At 41.2% G+C, this 22,946-nt stretch overlaps 2 protein-coding genes and 1 long non-coding RNA gene across 6 annotated transcripts; 2 read left to right on the top strand and 1 right to left on the bottom strand.

Moving 5' to 3' along the window:
* Positions 1 to 304: 304 nt before the first annotated feature.
* LOC306809137 lies at positions 305 to 10,127 on the top strand. 2 transcript variants are annotated; one of them, XR_013776173.1, is made up of 3 exons: positions 305 to 864; positions 1,519 to 1,690; positions 9,946 to 10,127. It is a non-coding gene; the product is annotated as an uncharacterized lncRNA (long non-coding RNA). The 2 variants fall into 2 exon arrangements; XR_013776174.1 differs by lacking the exon at positions 9,946 to 10,127 and having other exon boundaries at positions 1,519 to 1,737.
* Positions 3,860 to 14,069, bottom strand: UQCRC2 (ubiquinol-cytochrome c reductase core protein 2). Of its 3 annotated transcripts, none has more exons than XM_079320325.1 (14): positions 13,787 to 14,069; positions 12,186 to 12,278; positions 11,919 to 12,068; positions 11,415 to 11,479; positions 10,442 to 10,498; positions 9,990 to 10,114; positions 9,421 to 9,518; positions 8,945 to 9,002; positions 8,688 to 8,783; positions 7,652 to 7,851; positions 7,299 to 7,379; positions 6,653 to 6,729; positions 4,965 to 5,118; positions 3,860 to 4,109 (listed from the first exon to the last, which is right to left on the bottom strand). In XM_079320325.1, exons 1-14 carry the CDS (start codon positions 13,823 to 13,825, stop codon positions 4,026 to 4,028), a joined length of 1,377 nt encoding a protein of 458 aa, XP_079176451.1. In that variant the 5' UTR covers positions 13,826 to 14,069; the 3' UTR covers positions 3,860 to 4,025. The 3 variants fall into 3 exon arrangements, with proteins under 3 accessions (XP_079176451.1, XP_079176452.1, XP_079176453.1); XM_079320326.1 differs by having other exon boundaries at positions 12,186 to 12,275; positions 13,787 to 13,893; XM_079320327.1 differs by lacking the exon at positions 3,860 to 4,109 and having other exon boundaries at positions 4,991 to 5,111; positions 6,645 to 6,729; positions 13,787 to 13,923.
* A 172-nt stretch (positions 14,070 to 14,241) lies between these two features.
* On the top strand, positions 14,242 to 22,348 carry CRYM (crystallin mu). The gene is made up of 8 exons (XM_079320565.1): positions 14,242 to 14,519; positions 14,656 to 14,806; positions 15,715 to 15,777; positions 17,574 to 17,675; positions 18,744 to 18,927; positions 20,288 to 20,409; positions 21,255 to 21,339; positions 21,953 to 22,348. Exons 1-8 carry the CDS (start codon positions 14,347 to 14,349, stop codon positions 22,015 to 22,017), a joined length of 945 nt encoding a protein of 314 aa, XP_079176691.1. The 5' UTR covers positions 14,242 to 14,346; the 3' UTR covers positions 22,018 to 22,348.
* Positions 22,349 to 22,946: the final 598 nt, after the last annotated feature.

Genomic DNA, 22,946 nt, shown 5'->3' with positions numbered 1-22,946 from the left:
GGTCCGTTGTGAGGGCGGGCGGTGCCTCAGGGCGGGTCCGTTGTGAGGGCGGGCGGTGCCTCAGGGCGGGTCCGTTGTGAGGGCGGGCGGTGCCCCAGGGCGGGTCCGTTGTGAGGTGTCCCAGGGCGGGTCTGTGGTGAGGGCCAGGCAGTGTCCCCGCCCCGCTCTGGCCCGGGGGTCCCCGACCCTTGGCTCCCCTTCGCGGCCCTCATGCACTGCGATCCCCAGAGGTGATTTGGAACCGATAATGAGCCTCTGGTCAGTACCAAGGGCTGAGGAACGATCACAGGTCTGTGTTCACCACAAAAAATTGCCTTCTGTTTCTTGAGTCCCTGCTCTATGCCTTTGCAAGACTGGGCATAAGCTGAAATTCCAGAGCTGCTTCTGTAGCACTGATGAGAACGGGGGACGTGGAAGGACTGAGGTTTGGCGGCTATGGAGCCCCTCAGAAGCAATACATAACGTTGTGTCTGTGCCCTGTCTTTGGAAAGAAATCTAATTAATTGTCACTGGAAATCTCACCCAAATACAGCTATTTTTGATGGCATGCTTTTCCATGGATTCAGCTGTACAAAACTGTGGGGAATCTGCAGCCAGAAAATGAACAATGCACCAAATGTGGGAAACCAGCCCGGTTTTGGCCACAATAGCTCTGTGCCTTTGTTCCTGTCATTTTGGTGTGGGAATGTTGAAGTAAATGAACCAAACACCCCCCATAACTACAGGTACGTGGAAAATATCTAATTGTTTGCATTTTTTCCCTTCCAATACTGAACACCCACCTGTTTTTTTCCAGAGCAGCAGAACTGGTCTATATGGAACATACCGGGAAGCCCAGTGGGCAATTGTGCTGTTTATTTTTATGTATTTTATATAGATGTCAGCCTGTACAAACAAAATGGAGATATCAGCAATCTTAAAGTGTTCAACAGCAATCAGTAGGATTTGTTATTTGGAGGACAAGCCCTGTACTTACCTCCCGTTGAAATCACCTATACTTGATAAATTTTCTTAAGGGTGGAGAAAATTGTAAGGCTTTTGATGAAAAATAACTGAAATTATTCCCTCTAAACCACAAAAAAATGGTGCATGGAAGAAATAGTGATTTGAAAAATCCATTTGCTATAGGCATGCAGTATTTTCTTGAAGACCTTGATAGCTGGAAACTCCTCTGTTCTGTTATTTTGTGCCCTGTTCCCTGCCTTCCCTGAATATGGTGCTGTTAGTAATGAATACTTGAATTACAACACTGTTGCTCCTTCTCTTGGCAAAATGTGTGACTTTTTAAGAAATAAGCTTCTACATAAAAACTACTTCCAGTGTGTTTATTTGCAGAAAGCAAGTTTAAGGAGTCTTGGCACTAACTCAGCACACAATGCTGGTCTAAAGAAGCAACTAAGGATGGGAGGTTTAACTGTTTGGATACTGAAGAACAGAGACAGCACCCTCTCAAATGTCTTTTATTGAAGAATGATTTCACTCTTTCAGCTAATAAAGTTTTCCTCTCACTTTTCAAAGGGCAGTTGACAGCAGTGGAAAACTCTGAGCACACAGATTGCAGCACTGCCAGCAGAGACTGGGAGGGATGAACAAAGATTTGCCCTCACAATGGTACAGGATGGGCCATATCTCCAGATAACAAGCCTCGTTGAAAAAAGCTCTGCAGCTAATGACTGAAAACTGAAACCAGGTAAAAAGAACCAATATTGATATTAAAATTTAATTGCATTGAAAATATCCTTGTTCTGCATTTATGCTTTGAGCCTGTCTCTGATTTATTTACACTTACACAGATCAAAAGAAACTCAGTTTGAAATTACAGAGCAAAGAAACTAGCACAAACTGTATAAAGCTCAGTGCCAGCATTCCACTGTGATGAAATACTTGTGATCTTAAAATAGCTGATATGGTGACTGTTCCATAATCAGATCAAGGTTTAAGTCTATACATTGTTCTCCAGCAAAAACAGATTTCCTAGTCACCAGCAGATTTTTTCCAAAAAGTATTTTGACTATTACCTTTATGTAGTAACTAGACTTGAATAATTTAATTCTTTATTCAGTGCATTATTGTTCAAGCAATTTCTTTCTGCAAGTAACACAAATCTTCACAAGGTTTGAAATTAATTTGCCTTATTGTTTGCTTTTTATTTCCCTTTATTACATAGAGTAGTTACACAGTGGCAATAGACTAATCTCTGTGCTTTAACAATCCATACAGGTGTTCATTTGCTAAATGTTTTAAACCTGAAATGAACCATATCAGAACCAGCAGACTATTACCAGTTATTAAAGGTTTCTTGTGGAACATCTGACACCTGTATTAAACTTAAAATTGAAAGCTCTGTAAATGTGAGTGCCTCACATGGGTCCCCAGCCCAATTACATTAAACTCATGAGCTACAGTTTGGGGATGATACTGTGCAATGGTAATTCCCAGCAGGAAATTGTCTCTTTAACATTGAAATCTATGAAGCAAAGACTGCAGTGTAATGAAGTAATTTAGAAATTTACTGGCTGTACAGTGAAAAGGCATATCTTTAAATTAGAAAAATTTTCCTAGCAGTGCCTTTATAGTTTGAGCAGTCCTTCCTTCAGAATTGCAAATGCCAGGAAGAAACATGGACTTGCTGGATGAAATAAAACCCATCAAGTGGAGCTGGTATACAGCTTTTAACACATTGCTCTCAGTGCTAAGGGTGGTCCATACACTCAGTAGAATTAATCTAGATGGGTTACAAGGCAGTTCCAAGTTTTCCTGAGGCAGAAAGTTTTAATAGAAATAAACTTCAGAGGCAGGGGAAGGAACAGAAGTATTAAAATGAGATAATTAGGCTAGAACAGCAGAAAGAAAGCTCACACACAGCAAGGGACTTTCCAAGAGATTAAACCTTTATGTTTGATTAAATCATTAACTACACTGAAGGAGCAGAAAAAGAAAAGTGTGCTTTTCTATTGACTGAGCAAAGAGAAAGACCTAAGGAAAGAGTATATAAGGGGCAACAACAGAATATTTGATACTAGAGGAGCTTCAGAACTGAAGAACTTGTCTTTAGAACATGTATGGAAAAAAATGAATAGCCCATAATTAGCTAACTAAATGGCTATGGGAATTACTGCATGTTCAAGTTACAGCATGCTGTGCGAGTGAAAACACTGAGGATGAAGATGACACTGGGTCCAGTAGTGATGATGATATAAATTTGCTTTTCAGTATAAATCTTCACAGTTACAGTGTTGGCAGCTCACTCATGTTGCCAGCAATATCCAAAATTTGGTGAATATCTGATACAGGCCAGACAGGTGACTGGGCTGGTACACTGTGCAATGCCAGTGGTTTGACCTCCCTCAAGCTGAGATCCCTTTGCTCTTCCCTCCTGCTATTCTGTATCACATGCATCCTCTCTCTAAACCCTATGATGTATTGTATATGTTTTCTTTTAATATATGCCTAGACTTCAAAGAATTTGTGTCCTGAGAGATTTCAAATTATGTATGAGCTATATATGGATAATTCCCTCAAAGACACGTTCCAGTACTACTTGTGGACCTCTGCTAGTCACAACAAATAGAAAGCTTTAAGAAAGTCTAATATATTCATCTTTGTTTGAAGGCAGGTTTCTTTACTTAATTGATGTAAGGATGATAGAGACAATCTATCAAGAACTTTTACTGAATATACAAGAATACATAAATAACCAGTGGTAATTACAGCATTTGTCTTCATTGCACTGATAATTTTTAGAATTAATTTTTTTACATTGATCACAACTCTTCTTGTTTTCACACTGTGGTTTTTACCTCTAGTGTACACAGCCTTTTATATACCATTTTCAGTGAAAAAAAACTTCTACACAAAATGTATGAACTCAGCACTTTATTTGATGAGTGCAAGCCCACAATTAACTCCAGATTAACTTTCTGAAAGAACTGAATTCATAAATAACAAGTTAGTATTAATTCATTTAGAACATGGTGACTTAGAGCACAGGTCCATCTTGAATCAAATCCATCCCAGATTTATTTTTACAGCTCATCAAGGAAAGGAGTATTTCCCAAATCTCCTGTAGCTGCCATTGATTTCTTCCCACTGATGAACTTCTTTGCAGCCTGAAAATAAATCAGGAAAGTGGGTATGAGGAAATGTTCACTACAAAGTTGATGCTACTCACAGCATCAGCTTCAAGTTACTAAAACAAAACAAATCCTGGCACCACTATTACATACCATCATGTAAATAACCCTCATTTTGCTGTATAAATCTAATTGCTTCTAATACAGCTACTCATTACTTTATAATCTAAATAGAAATGGCAGATAGACAGTTGGATATAAAAGGCATAAGCTCTAAAAATGGTTATTCCTAGAATAATTATTACACCATAAATACACTGTATCTCATTACTACTAAAGCTATTGCTAGTTGCAGCAATACAAATAAGCAATGACTGAAAAAACAAATTTTGTATCTCAGAATTTCTTTTTATGATGGATTTTTTTAATGATGGAAATTTGCTTCACATATAAGCAACAAGGTAATGTGCAGTAGCAACCAAGTTACATCTATTTATCACTGAAAGCTTAATTGTTTTATTAAACACACCCATTATTCTGGACTCAGGAATCCTAAAAACCTTGACACAGAATCACCTGCACTGAACTAATAAGAAGTTTCCTGTGAATATCAGTTGGCAGTTTCAGGTAAGTTTTAAGTGAAGAAGGTGAGAATTTTACATAATTCCCAGCTACACTAGCTTTACAGTGTATTGGATTAAAGTGTCTTCTGTTAATAAAGCAAGTGAAGACATCAAAAGATATCCAGCTGGGATCTGTAAATGAATTGCCTTTTCTATTTTTAAAGATAATATATGAGTGTGTTTATAAACACACAGAAATGAGCATCAGCTTTCCATTAAAATCCTGACACAGTGATTAAGGATCACCTGTAGATGCTGACACACTTACATTCACAACATCAGCAGTGGATACAGAGTCGATTTTTTGAGCAGCAGCAGAAGGGGATGTGTGTGTGCCAGAAACCAGGGCCTCAGAGCCAATTTCATTCAGCAACCCTTTTGAGGTCTCCACTGACATCAAAAAGTTGGCCTTCAGCTGATTCCTGCCATCAAACAAAGCATCAAGAATGAGCAAGTTTATGAGTCCTGATATGACCTTCCTTACCACCCCATAAATACAAGGAGGTCTTGGTCCTTTTAAACTTCTCAAGATTCCATTTTGTAAGGTTTCCCTTTTCCAATACAAAGGATTCTGTGGTTAGAAAAGAGGCACCACAAATAGTCCAAGCATGAAAATGACAGGCACTTGAACACCTGCTGCCTCTTCACACAGTCAGACAGATCTCTAGCTCAGGATTTGTTCCTGTCTGAGGTAACTAATGCAAACTATCAGGTTTAAATTTAATTTTCTCATTAAGAACAGATGCATGAAGAGCATTTTTGTCCTAAGTAACATAGAAGCAGTGAATGTAAAGGGTCAGATACCTTCTGTAATAGTTCCATGCTTTGTTAAGAGTTTATGGGGTTTGTGTTTCATGAAGAATCACTGCTATATATGAAAATCTTATTTCTGTAGCCCAGTCCTTCTATTATGAAGACAAAAAGATAGAACACTATTTATTCCAATAGCTCATTATTAAGTAGCTTGGTATTTGTGATTCAATTGCCAGGGTCTGCAAATAGAATTGCCTGGGTTAGTTGTTATTTTTTTCAATAAAGGAAAAAGATGAATATAGGAAATGTATGAAGTCATTCAAGAAGGGAAATTCCAGGGGGAATAAAGGAAACTAGCCACAGCAGCACTGCATGTAATTCCCTAATATTAGGCAGCTTTGTTAAAACCAAAACAAACAAAATAAAAAACCACAAAACCCACAACACACAAAACAAATAATGCCTGGTATGAAAGTCCAGAATCCACCATTTAGCTACTAGTGACTAAGCAGAACCAACCATGTCTAGGCTATCATATTTTGTGTAACTATTCTTTGCATGGAGTCTTGTATTTTGTACATGCAACAAACAATGTTTTCATTTTGCTACTTGAGTCTGTACTATATTGTTGCTTTGCACAACTGCAGCTTTAAAAGCTCAATACAGTTTAATAGTACTTGGAGACCCCCTCCCCAAATATTCCTAGGGGCCTGTATTTCCAGCACTTGGTATAACATCACTAATTCAGTGTTTTACACTTGCAGACCCTCATTACCCTTTTTCTTTGAAGATGGCACAGATTGCTTATTATAATTGTTTTGGGAATTGCTCAGTGTAACTGTAAAGGGAATTACCTAAATAATGCAATTTAGGATTCTAATTCAAATACATCTTAATACTACCAGTATGATTAAAATTACAGCATCTGCTGACACTTGCTAATTTCTTACATTGAAGAAGTCTTCAGAAAATATTAACACTTCTCTAACAAGATTTCATTAGGAAATAACACCACTGGAGAATCTGTACAGCTTTGAAAAAGAATATTGATGGGGCTCAGTTTTAATGCAGGACTATGAGCAACTCCCCAAGGCAATAATCACAGGATAAGCTCTGCTGCACAGAATAGTCTGTGTTTGACAATCAGCTGTGTGTTAAAAAAAACTTCTCTTTACAGCACATGAGAATTCTTTACACACTCACTTTGCTGTTTGGACATCAGCATCGGTGACACCACCCTGAGCAACTGCCTTCACCTGGCTCAAAGCAGCTTTAATCACCTGAGGAAAATTAAATTGAGATTTATTCCCATGTCAAATTTCAATATCAATAATATTTCTATTATCTGGTATCTTGGAAACTTCAAGGGAAGAGCAGCTAATAATGTGAGGATTGTTTGCATGAACACAACTCTGAGCAGTTTTATAACAAAACTAAACCCAGTGTAAGAAATGCCCAAAAATGCACAAAAGCAAGTGTGGATTTTAACTGCACTGCAGCATTCATTTATATAGTCTCACCATTTTTCATATGAGTGTTCAGTTCTGCCAGCTTCAATAAACAGCATGTTCTTCATGACATACTTAGGCTTACAAATGTAAATCAGCCATTACAGTCAGCAATTCAAAGCATTTTACTAACTTCAGTCCATATTATGTATCTGTCCTTCTCACAAAGCAAGTCTCATTCCCAGCTTACAGAGCTAAGTCATAACTGAACCTGCAGCATTCTTATACAGGAGATCAGATTAATTTCTTTTTTTTTTTTAGACAAATCAGTCACTATCTCAAATCAGAACATTGCTTTGAAGGTTATGTTATTAATACTTAAATTCTAATCAGCAACTCACCTCCCCAGCATTTGGAGCCTGGGATATGGTATAAATCCCAAAGAGCCCAGAATCAGAGTAATTAACATTAAATGCAGAAACCTGCAAAACAAACATTATCATCAACTGTTATAAGTATCAGAGTAATTCAGTATCAAGCATTGGAAAATAATTACTATTAGGATCTAAAGTACTGTAATTCAAGAAGCTAAACTCTGTCTGGCCTGAGGAAAAATCAGACTGGAAGCCCTTCAGTGATACACTGTAATGTGTGCAAGAACAAACCAATTAAGATTCTAGCTGAAGGTAGTAACCTCTCCAATATAATACACATTTTACTTAAAAATCAGAATATAGAAATGCTCTGAACTTACATCAAATGGCTGGCTGGTTACTCTAGCAACACCCTGGGTCAATTTGCTGGTAACATTGCTTCCCCTCTTGACAAGGGGCCCAGCACCTAAAACATACTGCAGGACACTGAAGGCATTTGCTTCTGGGCTCCCAAGGACAGCTCCTTCTGCTACAACAGCAGCATGGACAAGGCTGTCACCCGTCTGCTTCCTGACTTCTCCTAGAAATGCAACAGAATAAAAGGCAACACAGTGCTGAATTAGAAACTATTACATGCAGAGGCATGGAAAAGAAACATTTCCCTGTAACAAGAGAGAAGCCAGGGCCTGAAGTTACTTGATGTCCACTCAGGAAAGCAGCATGAGACCACAGGTAATTTTAAAAAGTCCTTTCAAAATTTTTCTTGCTAGCACAAAACCCAGTACCTTAGTATGCCTTATCTGAACCTGACCCTAAACCATGCACAGTGTGGGATAAAAGTCTAGAGTCTCCACATAACAAAAAAACCCAAAAAACAGTGTAACTTCTGTTCATAATAATATTGATACTGGCTTATCGGAACTGAAGATATTCCAGTCAAACATTAAATGCTGGAAATTTTCTTTTCCCCTTTCATCATCTGATATTCCAACTAAACAATAGGTGTTGGTAATGGTACAAGACACTGCTCTGAAAGAGCTAAGCACTGCTTTGACTTACAACATTTACCACATCTTCCCTAAACAGAAATCCTACCTCCACTTCCTGACAGCCCTTAACCTACTCTTACAGGAATCTTATCAAGACTCCCAAGAGAAAACATATGGCAGCTTGTTTTTCACTTTATAGAAAAAATGATGTCCCAGGTAAAACTTTGAAGAGCTGGGTTCAGTTTTATCCCAGTACTTTCCATGGTGGAATCTTCTGCTTATTTAAATGGGATATGCATCTGAACTGTCACTGCCAATGTCCAGCATTTAGAACTTTGAATACTACCACATTTATAAAGAGAAAAATCAATCACTCAGAGAATGTGACTGAGTCTCCACCAAGAATAGCTACAAGAAATATCCTTACCCCCTCTATAAACAGCCTTTGAACCAGGAACACCAGATCCACTTCGGATATTCAGGAATTGCTCTGCCACTTGCTTTAAGGCAGGGTGCTCTACACCTGCAATACAACAGTTACTCCAAGTAATGCAAGGACATTGAAAAGCTACAGCAGTTAAATAAAAGTGATGCCTATCCTAACAGTTTACTTCTATAGAGAACTCAATTTTCTCTAGCAGTTTTCCCACATGACCTGCACTGTTCATTCAGGAACATACATACCTACTCCTACGAGAGCCATTCTTGAACTTGTGAAATTGGTCTGTACAAAATGGTGAAGCTGCAACAATAAATTCACATATTAGGGTATTTTGTTTAAAGAACAAAAAATGTGTTTCTGACATAGCCCCTTATACTTCCTAAAGCAAATTCCAAAGCTTCCAAAAGGAACTGTATACAGAATGTAATTTTACTGCATTCCCCAGTGACAAAACCCTTTTACACAAGAACATCTGCATTTCATTGACAACCTTACCATCAACAGAAAGCCACTGACACTAACCATCTTTTAAAAATGTGAATGTGAGTTCTGCACCCAGTATTAAAAGGTGCATTGAAATAAATTATTTAAACACCAGATCAATAGGGTGATAAATACTATCTGTATCTATACTGAATTAATTTTCTCTCACAAGTGTCATCACCTATTCCTGACATAAAACTGAAACAGATATATAACACAATACAAAGAACCCTACCTGCTCAGAAGTAATTTTTCCAACTCTGTAGTCTGGACAATACAAGGGATTTGCCAGAGCATTTTTATAAGCTGCAGCATGCAAGTTTTCCAGCACTCCTGAGAGGAACAAAGTTTCAGATAATTAACACAAGAGCCAGATATAATAAATGCTACAAATGAAACTAAATGAAGAAGAGCTGTGATCCACTTTAAGGACCGTAAGATTTACAAAAGCAGGTCTGGAATAATCCAATTCATAGGGAAGTTTCCAAATCCTTGGGCTGAGGCCTTCTATTCTTCTGCAGCTTATTAAAAAAGTAACCAAAACAAACTTTTATATATATATAATAACTTATATATACTCAACACTTTGGCTTCAACAGCAAGCTATAATTGCAATCAGTGTTTAGAAGGAGTGCAGCATCCTTTTAATTATCATCTTCACTGTAGGCATCCTTTGTTCTTGAGAATGGAGATGTTCACTATTTGTAGTGGACAGAACAAAAGGGAGACTATTTTTTCCACTTTTGTTTTTATTTTGAAGGAACTCCTGCAGAACCAATACAGTGGAACAGAAGATACACTCACCAACTTGAGGATTCTGAAGTGCAATTGCTTTATCAACTTTTAATTGTGGCTGAAGATCAGCTACTTCCCATGGTCTGAACTCTGGTGCTGTGGTAACATTCAGGAGATATTCCATTACTGTATCACTAGATAAAAGAAGTTACAAAGGAATTAAATACAAGTAACATATACTTCTGCAGTTGAAAGCAATTCAAATTCATCTGTAAACAACAATGCATCACTCAAACCAGAGCAATTACCAGCACTGCTGTACAAAGTAGGATAATTAATTCTGTAGCATCTACATGCTCAGTAACATGAAACAGAAGTTGAATATTAATATAAAAATTTACTGATTTATTAAAAAAGCATGAAAATAGATATTCCTCCCACCCTGTAAAGTGACAGGTCTTGACTACCAAGCAGTTGTAAAGGAGGCAGTAATTCCCCTTGCAGCCCACCCAGATACCTACACAGAGTTTCGCAGACACTGAACAGAGTAAGCCATTGTCTCTCTTGTTGCATGCACACTGCATGAGAAAAAAACAAAATCCTTTTCAGCAAAGAACACAAGTCAATGCTCACACACACTCCCCATTGATCAAATTAATCAGCAAGATACAGATCAGAACAACTACTTAACCTTAAATCTGTCTGGGATGACTGTTTAAATTCATACAGAGCAGAAACAGACATATTTAAAATTCACATCTTCAGTATTCAAGTAAACAAGTGTCTGTGACCATCAGAATTTAAGATGCCACAATAATCCAAGGTAAAAGAGCAAATAAAGTTGAACAGCAAAACATGAAAAAATGTGCCTATGTATTAAATAAAGCAATTTAGAAATTGCTCTCTTTGGGCAGAAAACATAGTTGATCCTGTCCTTTTCCTTCAACATATTTGTTACTGACAGGACTAGAAAAAGGGTAGAGTCAAATTCTAGATAAAAAGATCTTACTGGATGACTTCAAGATACACTGAAAGAAAGCAGGCACAGTGAGATCCCTCTTTTATTCCTCTTGGTCTTGTTTTCTAGGCTTTAAACCCTCAAATCACAAAAGCTAACTACTGTCTGTACTGTTCCCAAGGTGGCAATCTATTCACAAAAGATGGAGGAAGAAAAAAATCTTCTGATTTTAGGAAGTTAATTCTCAAAGTCTGCAAAGGCAGACAGAAAATTAAGCTTCTATATAAATTACATTTCTTACATGCACACAATATTTATATTCTGTTTACAGAAAAAAAAGACAAATCATGAGCACAGCCTTCAAGCTTAACAGAATAAAAAGTACAAGATCTTCCTTGACAACATCATTATTCAAGTACCACCTCCATGCTGAGCTTATCCACCTGCATATTGTTGTGTTTATTGTCTTGTGTTTCCTTTAGTCTCAGAGCTCATTTGCATCTCACCAACACAGATGATCTTTATGTGGTACAAACCTCAGGCTGCCCCCAACAGCTTCAATGCCACGAGTGATCCGGAAGGAGGAAGCTCCTTTAGTAGTCTATTAAACAAATCAAAAAAGGGCAGCTTACAATCCCAGCTATTTAAAAAACAGATACTGGGTTGATGGCAGCAGAAAGAGAAACTACTCAGAAATATTCCATGCATTTATAAAATTGAGTTTATCAGCCACCTGAAGTAATTACTACTGTAGCTTAAATAAAATGAGTTATGTGTATATTTGAATGTAGATATACTATTTATATCTGGTTTAAGACACAAGAGGAAAGCATAATTACAAATGAGTATTATTTCTCCTCTTCCAGGAAGCAGCATAATTTCTCCTGCACTGAACTACATAACCAAGTACCACTGTACATTGTTCTCCACTTCATAAGATCTCTTACATTAAATTTTACCACACCATTTATTTTTGCCATTATGAACCTTTGACCATTTCACCTGCAGTTAACATAATAACAAAAGCAATGAACACCTACCAAGTTAGATGCAAGACGAAGCAAGTGGGCAGTTCCCAGGTTACCAGTGGTTTCATATCTGCTGCCTGTTTTAATAAACACACCAATTCTTGAAGCTGGAGAGAAGGTTTCCAGCGATGCAATAACTAAGCCATTTGGTAATTTGGTGATCTGTATTAAAAATAAAAAAAACCCTTGTTTTCATTCAGTGAAAACTTTGACCGAGTTTTAAAAACTAAATTAAAAAGAGAGGGGAGAAAAAAAATTAACCTTTATTTTTATACTGACCTCAAGTTCCTGAGACTCTGGAGATAATTTCACTTTTGCTGCAGCTAGTGAGTGTGAAACTTTAGGAGCTGTTTTAAGTGAGTAAAATCTCTTCTAGAGGAGAAAGCATAAGAGAACAGATTTTCTTAATTAGGTCATCACATTTGCTTACATACTGAAAAAGAGTCTGATTTTAAAGTAGAAATATAAAGAAGGACTGCAAACACTGGAGTAAAAACAGTGATTCCCTAGTAATTCCTGTGATTACTTCTTACATCAGTAAAACCTGTGCTATGACTTACACAAGGACTCTGAAATTTCAAGAAACAGCAATGTAAAAATCTTTCCTCCACCTTAAAGGAGCTCTTTTAATAGACATAGAGGGACTTTTTACACAGATAGGACAAGGGAAAACAAATATAAACTGTCAGAGAGTTACATTAGATTTTAAGAAGAAATTCTTCCCTGTGAGGTGGTGAGGCAGTGGAATATGTTGTCCAAAGAATTTCTGGATGCCTCATCCCTTGAAGTCTTCAAGGCCAGATTGGACAGGGCCTGGAACAACCTGGTCTAGTGTATGATGTCCCTAACCATGGCAGAGGGCAAGAATGACATGATCTATAGTGTCCCTTCCAACTCAAATCATTCCATAATTGCAGGATTTAATAAGCAGAAGCAGTCCTTCACATGAAAGAGGTGAATAACACCAGAGCCCTGCCTGCAGCAGCTGGCAACAGAAATGACAAGACTACTGATTTCAAATCTGAAATGCTATTACTGTCCATCCACTTTAGAAGTTGTTTATACTAGTAAATTTACATATTAATGTAAATTTTTTCCCATAAAAAGAAACTTTATTCCCATGCATCTCAAGGTGAAAACCGAGTGACAGAAACACCACAGCACTCGGCTGTACGGATGTCAGTGATGTAATTCTCATTTCTTCACCAGAGACTGTTCATTGTATGAACCCAGGAAAAACTCCTTACCTCCCTCACCAAGGGTTTCAAACTCTAAGTCTGCTTATTTATGAACTACTACTGCATATCTAAAACTGACTCAACACGCTGTCACTCAGAGGTCACTCTCCATCCCACTCGAGCGCATTCCCAGCGGACATCCAACACAGGTTCTACCCCGCTGTCCGAGAGCCTTTGGGAACGACAAGTCCTCTGTCCCCTGCCCGCCTGCAGGACACGCCATGCCAAGGGCACCACTGTCTCACGCAGCTGAAGCTTCTCCAGCGGGGGGGGATGCCCTCGCTCCCCGCTCCCTGCCGCTCGCTGCCGGGCCGGCTCCGGCACAGCTCCGGCACGGCTCCGGCACAGCTCCGGCACGGCTCGCCGCCGGGCCGGCTCCGGCACGGCTCGCTGCGGGGCGCTCCGGGCCCGCCCCGCGGCCTGTCTGACCTTCAGCCGCCGTCCCGCCGCGCCGCCCGCGGCCCAACCCGGCCCGGGGCGCACCGCGACCCCGCGGGCAGCCCGGCAGCGCCGCTGCCGCTGCCCCCCGCCCGGCTCACCGCCCCGGGCCAGCCCCGCCCGCAGCCCCGCGCCCAGACTGCGGCTGTCACCGCCAGCTGCGCCTCTCCCGCACCGCGCACGACGCGCCCGCATCCCGCTCACCGAGAGCGAGCGCGCGGCCACCGGGAACCCCTTCATCATCCCGCGCCCCTGGGCTCGGCCCGGCCAGGACAATATGGCTGTCCGCAGGGAGACCCCGCCTTCCCGGCACGCCCCGCGCGATGACCTTCCAGCGAGCGCGCCCCGACTCTACTGCTCCGCCGGGCGGCAACAGCGCCGCCGCGCGGGCACCGGGGGCTGTGCGCGGGTACCGCGGGTGTCGCCCCCTCCCGGGCACCGCGAACCCTGCGGCGCGCGGGGTCCCGGCGGCGACAGTTCCCGGGAATGTCCCTCGGGCACGGCTCAGGGCGCGGGGTTCGGGGCGGCTGTGCCCAACTTATGCCAGGGCATGGAGTTCGCAGCCTCCTGAGTGAGGCGGTACAGCAACTGCCGGGGCGCCGCCGCCGCCCTGGAGCGGATTTCAGCGCGGACACCGTGAGGGGCGTGGGCGCGGGGCGGGGCCGGGGCGGGGCCGGCGGGCGGGGCTGACCCGGCGAGTTGTCGGCGGTGCGGGCTGTTCGCCGTGTCGCGCTCTCAGTCCCTTCATCCCGTCCCGTCCCGCCATGGGCTCGACTCCTCCCGTGTTCATCGGCGCCGAGGAGGTGGAGAAGCACCTGCACCGCGCCAGCCTCCTGCTGCCGGCGCTGGAGGCCGCCCTGGCCAACTTCTCGTCGGGCGCGGCGGGCGGGGTGGTGCAGCCCGTGCGCACCGTGCTGCCCGTGCCCCGGCACGGCGGGTGAGGCGCGGGCAGCGCGGCGGGGCAGGGAGCGGCGGCCGGATTGCCGTCACAAAAGGCTTTGGTACCGAGTTAGTGATTATCAGACCGTGGGTAGCGGTGTGCGAGTAACGCCGGTAATTCTCTCTCCCCGCAGGTACCTCGGAGTCATGCCCGCCTACAGTGCTGCGGACGATGCGCTGACAACCAAGCTGGTGACTTTCTACGAGCACCTGAAGGACTCGTCTGTGCCTTCTCACCAAGCCACTGTCCTCCTGTTTGACCCCAGCAATGGTACTTTGAAAGCTGTAAGTTTCGCGTGTCCTGAATTCTCTCTCTGCTTCGCGTGTAAATTGAGTTACCAACAGGATTTGGCCCAAAGCTGTCTTTTGTTTCTGTTAAACTGAGCTCACCGTGCTATTTACTGCTGCTTGTGGTTTGAATCTGATAGCTCTGAGTGTAACTGGAAGAGAGAAACGATTAGGAGACGTTTATTTTGCATTTTAAAGCAAAGATACCACCCCACCTTTCCGTGTGAAGAAGGGATCTTGAGCCATCTTAAGTCTCTAGTTGAAAGAGATTTACAATTTGCATTGCAGGGAATAGGATTCAGAGTCCCATTACCTTTTCTTTCTTTAAAGGATTTGATTTTTTTTTTTTTTAAGAATAATGATGGTTTGCATTGCACTTTAGTAATAATGATTTATTAAAGGGACAAAACTGGTCAAGAAAACGATATTGTGCTCTTCTACCAAACATCTTGGGTTTTTGGCCCCATAATTAATGCAGTAGCTACTGCACACATATGTGGACATTGAGGCAGGAGTGTCCCATGTGTGATACACATTTGAGGAATTCCCGGGTTCCCTGTCACCCCTCTGTACAGAGCAGGGCAGTGCAGACTGATCCCTGCTCTTCTGGAGTGTTGGAGTCATATCCATGTATTCCCTGTGCTGGAGGTGTGAGTTAGAGGTGACTCCTCTCTGACCATTTTCACTCCTTTTGTGCTGATGGATGGAAGAAGTGGAATAAACAGAGAATCTGCCCAGTCTAACTGTGACTTTGTATGGTTTGTGGTTGCTATGATAATAGTTGCCAGCTTCTACATGTGTGTATCTTTTATATCTGGAATACCACATCATTACAAATTGGATGAAAATGTTTGGTATTTATTAATTTTTCAGTGTTCACTTCAGTCTGTTTGATTTTTTTCAAGGTCCTGGATGGAAGTGTCATTACAGCAAAACGAACAGCTGCAGTTTCTGCCATTGCTACCAAGGTGGGTCTTCTGTTCTCTCAGTGGGGCTTGGAGTTACAAAATAACTAGAAAAAATGATGCAGATGCCTTTTCATGCAATGCAGCTTTCAATTAGATTTATCATAACATATACACTGTCAGGGAAAACTTAAACTCACTGGTTTGAGTCATGTTTGGCTTTAACACTTCGTGTGTGATTGGAGAAGGAATCTGAGCTATTTTTTTGTGGCTTCTATTGCACCCTCTTCTAGAAAATCCAGTGTCTAAAGGCAGGTGAGGTGTATCTGGCTGTGTGTTGCTTTGTATCACTTCAATTTCAGTTGGAAATTATTATGTTGGAATTCTTTTTTAAAAGCTGTTTTTGGCTGGGCTGCTAACAGCAGGAGCAGATCAAGTGCCTATGCATTGCACAGCAGGGTTTTAGCCTTCACCTCAAAGGCTGAGGCAATAAGAAGAGGGCCAGAGCAGAAAAATACTGTTATTTGTCACTTACTGTTGTTTGTCACTCCCCAGCTTTGCATCAGAATGAAGGCTGATCTCACCATTTTGTTGGGGCAGTCTTTTTGCCAGGGTGACTCTATCCATAGCAATGGAGCTACACTGGCATAAAACTGAGTGAAGGACCTGTCCCCAAGAGCTTCTCCTGAACCAAAGGACAGAATAATTTACAATGAGCTCCTTGGACAGGAGGTTACAGGACTTCATTCATTTTGGCCATTCTGTATTTGGTCACTTCTGATGGTTTTTATGCAGTCTGTGCTGGCTTTAAAGGAGCTTGGCTGCTGAAGGTACTTCAAGATCAAATCCTTCATTGTCATCCATTGTTTTGGAAATTTTCAGGAGTGTTTGAGTTTAGCTCATATTTGTCATCTTGTCTTCTTTATGGCATTTGGTTTTCAAAGACCCATGCTCTTGTGCAAAGGACCTTTGAAATCAGTGCTTTACAGTCTTTAAAAGGCACATTAAAACAAATTCTTATTACTGAGAAATGGCCTCAATGAGATTTTTTTTCCCATTTGTTTGCAGCAGAATAAACCTTGAGAGCCTAGACAATTCTAAAGCCTTTTAGGCAGAAGTGAGTGGCCACAGAAAATGCAAAAACAAGACACAAGGATGGGTTAGGGCTGGACTCCAGCACCTCTGCCCTCCCCTTTGCCAAGTACTGGTGAATCACAGACAAGAACTAAACAAAACAAAACAAAAACCTCAAACAAACAAACAGAAAAGCAAACAAAACCAAAAAACAACCAAAACCCCCATCCCCTATTTTTGCAAGGTCTGTGTGTTATGGCTCTTGCAATGCCAGGATTCTGCAATGCTTGTGGTGTGATTTGTGGCTTCAGTGAATTCAAAGAAATTGATTAGTGTGGGGCTGCCAGGACCAGTTTATCTGTGCAGCTGCAGCTCAGTACTGCTGGTTTTTGGGATTCTGAGCCCTGCATTCACCCAGTGCAGAGCATCAGCACTCTGGCTTTGCACTTAATCAGCCACATGGGTGTGTTGATACTGGTCTGTGCTTAGGCCCTGGAACTTGCTGTTCATGCTGTTGCATCTTAAATCTGAATTTCAAGTTAGACAAATCAACACTGGAATTAAGCCAAGATGTGCTTTGTTTCTGCTGATTCTTTTGCATTTAAAAAAAGCCCAATAGGTATAATGATTATTGAATATCTGTTCATATACTTTTTTTGTTGTTTGAAAGGATTAACAGTACTGCTTTCTTCTGTAATACCTTGATATATATTTGTGATACCTGTTTATATATTGTCCTTACATATTCTCTTTTGTTTTTTTATTTTATTTCTGATACTGTTCAGTTGTTGATGCCACCTTCTGCAGAAGTGCTGTGCATTTTGGGAGCTGGTGTTCAAGCATACAGCCATTATGACATCTTCACAGAACTGTTCACATTTAAAGAGGTAACAGCCACGTGTTAAGAGGACACATTTATTTTTCTCTATTATGTTGCAGGATTCATTATACAAAAGGTAGAGGCAGTGAAGTTGTATCAGGTCAGGCTGGGATGGAGTTCCTGTTCCCTCTGGCAGCTCAAAGGGTCTGATGACACCCCAGTGTTGTGGCTACTTTTGAGCAGTGCCCACACAACATCAAGGCTGTCTCTCCAGCAATTGTTTCTGTTCTATTAAACTGCCTTTATCCTGACCCACAAATTTTTCCATCTTATTTTCTCTCCCCTCTCCCTGTGCTGCTGGGGAGGGGAGTAATGAAACAATTTTATGAGCACTTGGTATCTAGCCATAAAAAATTAAGGTTAATTATATTTTGGTTCTGTTTCTACAGAACCCAAGAATAGTTGGAACAGCAAGAATTTCTTGCTCAAATGTTGGTATTTAAAAAGAAAAAAGGTTGGAATCAAAGCAGTTTCAGATATCTTTTTGCCTGAGATCCTACTGTATATGCCATACTTGGATAAGCTTTTTGTGACTTTCAGAAATATTTCCATTTTATAAGAACAGCTCTACAAGGACAAATCGGAAAAAAGGGCAACCTTTAGGAAACTCTTAACTATGAACCGAAAGCATAAATTAAACGTTCTGTTTCAGCAAGAGGAAACGCTGCAGGTTGATTTGGTGTGCTCTGTTCTCCGTTATGTTTAACTATAAACCGAAAGCATAAATTGAATGTTCTGTTCTAGCAAGAGGAAATGCTGCAGGTTGATTTGGTGTGCTCTGTTCCCCTTTACGTTTAACTATAAACCAAAAGCATAATTTAAACGTTCTGTTCCAGCAAACAGAAACGCTGCAGGTTGATTCGGTGTGCTCTGTTCCCCTTTACGTTTAACTATAAACCGAAAGCATAAATTGAGTGTTCTGTCCCAGCGAGCAGAGGCGCTGCAGGCTGATCCGGTGTGCTCTGTTCCCCTTTACGTTTAACTATAACCCGAAAGCATGAATTGTTCATTGTGTCCCAGCGAGCAGGGGCGCTGCAGGCTGATCCGGTGTGCTCTCTTGGCCCCGTTCCCGCAGGTGCGGCTCTGGAGCCGCAGCCCGGAGCGGGCGCTGCGGTTCGCCGCCGCTGCCCGCGGCCCCGTGCGGGTCTGCGGCTCCGCCCGGGAGGCGGCGGCGGGCGCCGATGTCATTGTCACCGTCACCATGGCCACCGCCCCCATCCTCTGTGGCGACTGGGTGAAGCCGGGTGCCCACATCAATGGTAGGTTCTGTTCCCGTTGAGTGCTGCAGGTGGTTGTTAGCACATTGTTGAAAAGGTCTCTGTGGTTCGTGGAATGGATGTTCTTTGCGTTTTGACTTTTCCTCTTTAGTGAGGACTTTTCCCAGCCCTCCTGGAGCCAGAGCACCTGCATAATCCCACCCTAGAGCATGGGATTTGCTCTGTCCCATATGCTCTTTTCTTAGTGGTGCATCATCTTTGCTCTCTATTTAAGTAGTCCCCACAAACCTTCTTCTTCCCTAAGCAGTTACTGATCCCTGTTACATTGCCCTGGTGCTGTCATCTTTTCTTTCACCAATTTTGTTTCTTTTGGTGCTGACCACACCAGTTTACTTTTTTTACTTGAGTTATGAAGATGCAATGACTGAATTAAGAGCATCATAATTTAACCTCTAATCATAGTGAGGTTTGGTGCTTTTTTTTTTTGTTGCCTGCTTTGTAATGATGTTGCCACACTATTGTTTGGAGTCTCTGGACATGTCTCTGTTTGTTTATTTTTATTAATTGTGGGCCTTGTTCAGATGACCTTGTGCACTTTCCAGACAGCATGGTAATAAGACAAAAGCAAGTTCTCAAATGGAATAATTTAAAGAAAGGTCCCACATTCCAGCAGCATCCTACCAATTTTTCAAACTCGATTTAGTCCTTTGTCATTGAAAGTTGTTGTCTGTGTTGTGTCATGGCTTGGAAGCCAGAAATGCAACAAAATCAATTAAGGTCCACAGTCACTGAGATGACACAGACAGAAAGACTTCTCTTCCTTCCTTGCCTTTTTTTACCCTTCACTAAGGCATTTGTACTGTTTGAAGAAGCATTTTGAGTAGAAAATGCAAATTTATTGTTCCTTAACAGTTGGACATGTAAAAAAATATCTAAATAGAGAGAGTATAGCTAGGTAGTCCTTTTAGTTTTTGTTGGGTTTCTTGTTTACTTGTTTTGATAGTTGATAATGATCCTGGTGCTGAGTATAAAAAATTAAACTCCATGACTTGTTTTCAGTTTCTCTGGGTAAGTGATAATCTAATAAAGGTGTGTAAAATTCATTTGGTGATGATCTGATGAAAACAAGGGTATAAGAGATAACTGACAAGGGGAGATGACTTTTTTTGCCTCAGCTACTCAGACTCCTCTGACAAGGATATTTTACTGACATATCATATCTTGAATTTTTTTGTTGTTGCTGTCCTATCAATCAGTATTTCTCCAAGGCTAACACTTGGATTTTATGTACATTACATTTCCATAATAGCATTGATTGTTGCTTCACATGTGTCTTTTGAACAAAATGTGGTTTGAATTTGTTTTAAACATTGCTCTCAAGTTCATGATTTTGTTCCTTTAGCTGTTGGAGCAAGCAGACCAGACTGGAGAGAACTGGATGATGAGCTGATGAAGAATTCTGTTCTGTTTGTGGATTCCAGAGATGCTGCTCTTACAGAATCAGGAGATGTTATTTTATCAGGGGTAAGACTTTCTGAAATGATTTTTTGTATTTTTGTAGCAATTGGCTTGCATTTGAAATGAGTTGGTATTAATGATGTCCTGCACTGAAACCTTTAGGGCATCAAATGTGATTGTTAACTCTTTCCAGGCAGGGCTTGGAAGATAAACTGGTTTCAAACTGTGACCAAACCATGCAACCTCTGTATCTACCATTATATGACACCATATTACAGTAGCAGTTTTCAGCATTGGCTTTTGGTGATAACAATGAATTGCTGTCAAAAGACTTACATTTCCTGCAGTGTTTGGTTATCATAAATATTCTTCAAATCTATTTATTAAAACCTGTGACTTTCTTCCCATGAGATTTCAGCATGATTGACACTGAATGGACCAGCCCAAAGAATGGACCACCCAAGCCAAGCAGACAATGATCTGCACAGATTTGCCAGCAGGGACTCTTTGAGGTTCTTTGAGGTTCTTTTTCTCTTCTAATGTGTCTGCAGAATAAATATGATTTACACTTTTGAGGTTTAACATAAGAGCTCCAGATATGGTAATGTGTGTGGAATCCCATGTCTTTTGTTGGACAAGTAACAAGCTATCCACTGTAAAAAAACTTACTGACTGAGGAAAGTCTGCCAGCTGTTTTTCTTTGAAAACCATTCTGCTCCTCTGATTTCTGTCCAGTTTCTATATAATTTGAATGTTGATCTGCTTCACCATGGAAAGTAATCAGTTTTGGGATGCAGCACTGGAGGAGTTCTTTCTTTTGAAGTCACTCATAAGAAAAGGGTTTTTTTTTTTTCCCTCTTAATGTATGTATGGCTATTATGATTTTGTACAAATCTGTATTTTTTTCACAGGCGGAGATTTTTGCTGAGCTGGGGGAGGTATTGAAGGGTACAAAACCAGCTCTGCCTGAGAAAACAACAGTGTTTAAATCATTGGGTAAGAACAGCCCCTCCTGTGTCCAAGTCTGACAGAAAACAATGCCTTGTTCTTTATGAGGTCCCCCATGCGTGGGAAAGCTGCTGATCATCCTCAGAACCACTGTCTACAAGAAAGTAGACTGTGATTTGCATTTTCCCTTTTTACTTCCCTTCTTGTTTATCTAGCAGGATTGATGTAATGAAAAGTGATAGGAAAGCAGGCAAACAATAGAAGTCCATTTCCCATTTCCCAGTTGCTCAAGACATGACTGCAGCATTTGTGGATGGAGCTGCTCCTGCCGTGGGGTCTGTCTGACCTGGGACAATGGGACACTGTCCTGGGGGGAAGGCTGGCACTGAGTCACCATGCTCTGAGCTGCATGGCATCTCCAGAAGGGCCCAGTTGTGATATGAGCACTGAGAATTAGATTCCTACTGTTACATTAATTTCTTAGAGCACACCCAACACCCCGTGATGGCCGTGGACTTTGAATGTGACACTGCAGGTGTTTGGGAAATAACTCCTGTTCCTCTCCAGTTAGATCATGTCCTGACTCTTCCTGTTCCTCTCTGAAGCAAAATTATTTGTACAGTTGAATAACTATTTGAAGGTAACTTCAATTCTTTTTCAGGGATGGCAGTTGAAGACACAGTAGCAGCAAAATTTGTTTATGATGCGTGGTCAGCTGGTAACTAAAGAGAGAAGTCTACAATGCCAGTGAGGCCAAGAAAATGGTTTGCACACAGCTTCCTTGCATCCTGTGTTAACAAGAAAAGCACCAATTCTATCTGAATGTGGCCCTTCTAGAACATTCAAGAAGGAAAAGTAAAATTTTAGCAATAGTCTAATTTCTAAAGTCTTCTAATTTCAAGTATTAGATACTTGCAGTATTGCTAATAAATGTCTCTCTTTTGTAACAGCAAATATTAGGTGTTTGCAGTGATACTAACAAGAGTATCTTTACATATTTGGATGTCATTCTGGATCAATGCCTTTCCTTTCTAATAATTTATGTAGCAGAAACATGTGTGTAGATTTTATGGTTTTTAGAAGGATAATTCATTCTGGTTTAAAATACATCAGTTTGTAGATGGACTCTGGCATCATATTTACCTGTGGTGGTACTTTGAATGCAACTGTGGGTTTCAGTGCTCCAGTGACAGTGACCTTGTCTGCAGCCTGCTATGTACACAGCCCACCTCTGACTCCTGGACACACCTTCCCTTCCAGCTCACACTGCAAGTCACCATTTTTTTCACCCCTTGCAATCCACCTTCCTTTGCCCTCAGACTCATGGTTTTTCACTTCAGAGCACAGTTCTGACAAGGGGTTTATGGAAATAACCAGTTAGGTTTCTGCTCAGTATCTCCTTAGTACATGCCTTGCTGGGATATTGCCATTTTCATATTGCAAGGAGTTGCACAGAATGTGAGAACTAATATGTGTTTTGAGTTAACTTGTACCTGTATTCTGGGGGAGATTTTGCTATTGATCTATGGTGCCTCTAAGTTGTTTTTCTAAACTTCTTGAAGGCTGAAACCACACAAGCTGATTTCAAGTATACAGGCAAATATTTTCAGTTTGGCTGTACCATGCTTCAATTGCTAATTGTTCTATTATTGCAG

This window comes from Erithacus rubecula (genome assembly GCF_903797595.1).
Source record: "Erithacus rubecula genome assembly, chromosome: 17".
In the NCBI taxonomy this organism is placed as follows: Eukaryota; Metazoa; Chordata; class Aves; order Passeriformes; family Muscicapidae; genus Erithacus; species Erithacus rubecula.
Note: the sequence above shows the minus strand (reverse complement) of the source record. Positions and strands in the feature narration are given on the sequence as shown.